Source organism: Capsicum annuum, unplaced genomic scaffold, assembly GCF_002878395.1.
Source record: "Capsicum annuum cultivar UCD-10X-F1 unplaced genomic scaffold, UCD10Xv1.1 ctg5045, whole genome shotgun sequence".
In the NCBI taxonomy this organism is placed as follows: Eukaryota; Viridiplantae; Streptophyta; class Magnoliopsida; order Solanales; family Solanaceae; genus Capsicum; species Capsicum annuum.
This window is the reverse complement of record NW_025858321.1, coordinates 28583-34151: the sequence shown is the minus strand read 5'-3', so window position 1 is coordinate 34151 and position 5569 is coordinate 28583. Positions and strand designations below refer to the sequence as shown.

The following is a 5569-nucleotide window of genomic DNA, read 5'->3' as shown; positions in this document are numbered from 1 at the left end:
CCTGGACTCCTAGAGTCCTAGTAATGTCAAGCCTTTAATCAGAACCGACTCAAACTCCCTGCACCATTTGGATACCTATAATGCCACTTTTTTCCACTTTATTGGTAATGCTATGAGCAATCCTAATAACAATCCTGCTATATGTGTAAGGAGCTCAAGTGAGGATCCGGATCACCTCTTTTTGTATTCTCAACTGGGTAAGTGTTATTGATGGTAGGTTTTTAGATGGTTCCGGACAAAATGGACAAAATCAAGCACCGAAAAGGAGGCATTATTTGGTAGGAATTATAAAAGATGGAAGAGAAGATTTAGGACATGATATTTCAAATTCGCGCTCATGGGGTTATATGGAAAAAGAAAATAGGAGAGTTTATTATTGGGAAGCATAATGAGTTTGAACAATTGAGGAATAACCTCTCATTTCTAGTTTCCTTCTGGAACACCAATTAGGTCCCAATTGTGAAAGAGATTAGGCGTCTTCCACAGAAAAATACTCCCATCCATCCCATTTTATGCAACAATGTCTCCTATTAGTCCATTCAAAAGGAATGACACGTTTCCCCTTTTGAAAACAATTTAATCTTAGAATCCCCATTCTATCCTTAATGATGTGACTTAATAGCTACAAAAATGTCATTGCGTGTTTAGGCCAAGACGTTCCAGGAGTCTCTATTTCTTTCTTAAGCTTGTTGTTAAGTCAAAAACAACAACAACAACGTACCCAGCATTGTGGGCTGGGAAGGGCAGTTAGTATACACAGACTTTATCCCTACCTTGGGAGGTAGAGAGACTGTTTGTTCAATCAAACACATTTCACATAAAGTAAAGAGGGAGGGAGGGAGTATATCTATTTGTAGGTCCTCTAGTTCTCCATATATCACTTGTACACAGAGTTGTTCCCATAATTAATAGAACATTTACCTTATAAAAGAGAAAAAAGATGGTGCTTTTCTTCATTAAAGTCAATAAACTCTTTGTCGAGTCTAGCTAATGCATGAATTAGACTTGTGTATTACTGAAACCTTATTTGGTACACTTTTTCACATTAGTTATACACTCTAGTTGGTATTACACAACTAATAACTTCTTCTTTGCCTTTGATAACCGTGGTGTCGGGGCCAACTTTCGCGCACCTCGACTAAATCACCTAGGCCAGCAGTGTATATCACGTAGCATTGTCCACCAAAGCTAGGACAAATGGGAAGAATCACCTAGGCCACACCCTTGGGTACTATTACAACTACTACATCGGAAACTATGATATTATCAATGCAAGGAGTTTTAATGAATGCATTAGCATGGTTAAAAATACAATTGCCCACCAAACCCTTTTCCACATCCTTTTCACCGTATTTATGAGAAATCATGCAATGCATGTTTTTTTTAATACACCAAACCAAATCGCCCATACAAAAATCTCCACATAACTAATGTTAACATAACTAATACCAACATTACTAGCGTTCGCATTACTAATACATCCTATTCAAAATTGTCCTTATACACGCAAACAAACAACAACTACAACAACATACGCAGCGTATTCCCACAAAGTGGGGTCTAGGGAGGCCAGAGGGTAAAGTATACACAGTCCATACCACCACCTCAAATGAGGTAATATAAAAGTTTCTTAAAAGATATAACCAAAAGGTCAGATATAATCAGGTCATCTTAAAAGATAAATTACATGTCATTTCATACAACAACAACATAGCCAGTGTATTTCCACAAAGCGGGGTCTGGGGAGGCCGGAGAGTAAAGTGTACGCAGTCCATACCACTACCTCAGATGAAGTACAGATTTTGTTTCCGATAGACCCCGACTCAAGACAAATAACAGTATTATAACAAACAAAAAACATAAAAATAAACAAAATGGGATAACACACAGCTAGATAATAAAAGAAACAAAACACCGACAAAGTAATACTATAAACTATCTATTCTAGATCACAAACATTTTCGCAATCAAACAACCACTAAACAACAACAACATACATTGTGTATTCCAACAAAGTGGGGTCTGGGGAGGGTAAAGTGTAAGCAGTCCGTACCACTAACTCAGATGAAGTACAAATTTTGTTTCAGATAAACCCCCAACTCAAGATAAATAACAATATAACAAACAAGAAACATAAAAATAGGCAACAAAATGGGATAACACACCACTAGATAATAAAAGAAACCAGACATCAACAAAGTAATACTATAAACTATCTAATCTAGATCACAAACGTCATCACAACCAAACAAACACTACAACTGTCTACAACAACAACAACATACTGAGTGTATTCCCACAAAGTGGGGTCTGGGGAGGTCGGAGGGTAAAGTGTACGCAATCTATACCACTACCTCAGTTGAAGCAGAGAGGCCATTTTCGATAGACCCCCCGACTCAATACAGATAGCAGTATAACAAACAAGAAACATTACAACAAACAACAAAACAGGATAACACCACAAAATAATAAAAGAAACAAAACATCGACAAAGTAATACTATAAACTACCTATTCTAGATCACAAACGTCATCGCAACAAAACAAACACTACAACAACATATGCAGTGTACTCCCACAAGGTGGGTTCTGGGGAGGCCGGAGGGTAAGTGTACGCAGTCCATACCACTGCCTCAGATGAAGTACAGATTTTGTTTCCGATAGACCCCGACTCAGGACAAATAACAGTATTATAACAAACAAAAAACATAAAAATAAACATCAAAATAGAATAACATACTGCTAAACAATAAAAGAAACAATTTCCTATGTCAAAAAATAATAAATGAAACAAGACACCGACAAAATAATACTACAAACTATTTATTCTAGATCAAAAACATCATCACAACCAAATAACCACTACAACAGCAACAACAACATACCCAGTGTATTCTCACAAAGCGAGGTCTGGATAGGGTAAAGTGTACGCAGTACAAATTTTGTTTCTGATAGACCCCGACTCAAGACAAATAACAGTATTATAACAAACAAAAAACATAAAAATAAACAATAAAATAGAATAACACACCACTAGATAATAAAAGAAACAAGACACCCACTAAGTGATACTATAAACTATCTATTCTAGATCACAAACATCTTCGCAACCAAACAACCACTACAAAAACAACAACATTCCCAATGTATTCCCATAAAGCGGGGTCTGGGGAGGGCAAAGTATACACATGCTATATCACTAACGAAGATGAAGTACAGATTTTGTTTTCGATAGACCTCCGGCTCAAAACAAACACCAATATAACAAACAAAAAACATAAAAATAAACAACAAAATTGAATAACACACCGCTAGCTAATAAAATAAACAAAGCCACCAACAAAGTAATATTATAAACTATCTATTCGAGATCACAAACATCATCACAACCGATCAACCACTAAATGCAAAAAAAATAAAAATATCACCTTCTGAAATTGAAGTTGATTGGAGCTGATCAGACACTTTATCAGCTTCATTCAAATTAGAATCTGCAACAAACAAACAAACAAATACATGAATTAATCAAAAAAATTAATAATAATCATGGTGAATTTGTTCGGGTTTATAACACTAATAATAATAATAATAACAATAATAATAATAACCTTTAACGAGGTCCGGGTAAAGATCGGGTGCATTTTGAATTAACCAGGGTTTACATTTTTCAAATTCGGATCCGGATCCGAATTCACAATACTCAGCGGGTAACCCGCAATTACCACAATACAGAACGTGAACCGGTTGGGGTTTTTCCGCCATTACTGAACCGGCGGTTCGTTTGCTCTGAGAGGAATTTGAGGAAATTTGGGAAGGTGATTTGTAATACAAAACGACGACGTTTTCAGGTTTCTCGTTCGATATAAATTGTTTGGAAATTTTTGTCCTTAACAAATTATTTTTTCAATTTAGCCAAAATAAAATAAACATATATCTTAACTTACCATATTTACACAAATTTTCATCTTTATAAAATAATTACAAAAAATTTAACTAATTATACATCTTCATTGGATATAACAAAAACTAATTACGTGTCTCGACAGACCCAAAATCAATTTAAAATATATCGGGAGCTAATTTTATATCTTTAAAAATAAAAAAATATATATTTTCGTTGGATGTATTATTTATTTTGACGGATTCAAAATTTAAGAAAAGTTTATAGGGATCTAATTATGTATCTTTACAAAGAAAAAATGCATCTCCGTCAGATGCGACGGGAGTTAATTATGTATCTCGACAAACCCAAAATCGAGATTTCAGTAATTATGCAAAATGTCGATATGATATAGTTTTCCTTCAATTGTCCAAATTGAAGGACCTATATTGTTTGCCCTTCAATTTATATGATATAGTTAGAATTTTGAGATTTGAATTTTTAAATTTCGACTATAAATAGAAGTTCAAAATTTAAAAAAAAAAATTATGTAAAATATCATAAATAAATAATTAATAGTTAAAAAAGGCATATAAGAAAATTTCGGACAAAAGAAATTGATTGATTTTTGAAATTTAACCCTATACTTAAATTGATAGTGAAAGAGTAATAATTACTAACCAAAGGGGGCTAAAAATATAAATGAAGCTCCAAAAGCTGTCGAAAAATATATTTCTTCGCACTCGTCTTATCTTATTCCCAATCAACTAGTGATATTATCTGCTTTGGGTTCAGGCCCGCACGGCTTTAAAACACAAGAGGGATGCTGAGTATATAAGTAAGAAAGTCTTACTATCTAGTGACGCGTTTTAAAGCCGTGCAGACCTGGGCCCAAAGTGGACAATATCACTAGTGGGTTGGGAGTTACAAGGATGTTTCGAGCCTTGATGCCCATCGTGACCAGGCCTCGGGTCGGGTCGTGACAAAGCTAACCAAGCTTATTGTGTGAGGTTCAAATGCTTTGACGTAGCAACATGACAAATGAAAAAATGACACATTATCGTCTCCACCAGTTTCATTACTGTCGATCTAGCAAGAAAATTCGTCACTGGGTAATCGAGAAGCATTACCTGGGTAAATTAGTATGCTTGCATCCATCATTTCTAGCATTATATGAACAATTAACATAGAGTCTGGGATTAAGATATCCAATGACACAAATATAACAGTGTTTCATAGCAAAATAGAAAATTTTGCTAAAAATATTAAAGAGATACATTGTAATTTTTATACGAAAGATATTCAATTAATTATCCTTGTAATTTCGCGATCGCTTAACACTTTCAACTCCTAAAATATAAATAGATGTAATAATACTTATAGCCATAGATTAACTAAATTAGCCATATCATTATTTTATGAAGTCTCTTGATTTATGAACTTTAGGGTTGAAATTTGATTAGTAATAAGGTTGTTTGTTGCTTTTTAAATTTGACTTCCATATAATTAATGTATATTAATTTTATGAAAAAGAAAGAAAGGTAACTCTTAGATTACACAAATTACTTCAACATATGCTATGTTCTATTATTTTTCGGGTATAAAATTTGTATTTAACAATATGAACTTCAATATTAACTTCAAGAACAATTTCAAAAACTATCAAATAAAGTTTCTACTATTTTCTGGG

General features: G+C 33.9%; 1 protein-coding gene across 1 annotated transcript; it reads right to left on the bottom strand.

Annotated features, from left to right (window-relative positions):
- Window positions 1-3334: 3334 nt before the first annotated feature.
- LOC124892770 (translation machinery-associated protein 22-like) lies at window positions 3335-3886 on the bottom strand. Its single transcript, XM_047403978.1, has 2 exons — window positions 3608-3886; window positions 3335-3490 (listed from the first exon to the last, which is right to left on the bottom strand). The coding sequence occupies exons 1-2, from the start codon at window positions 3759-3761 to the stop codon at window positions 3393-3395; spliced, it is 252 nt and encodes an 83-aa protein (XP_047259934.1). The 5' UTR covers window positions 3762-3886; the 3' UTR covers window positions 3335-3392.
- Between the last annotated feature and the right edge of the window lie 1683 nt (window positions 3887-5569).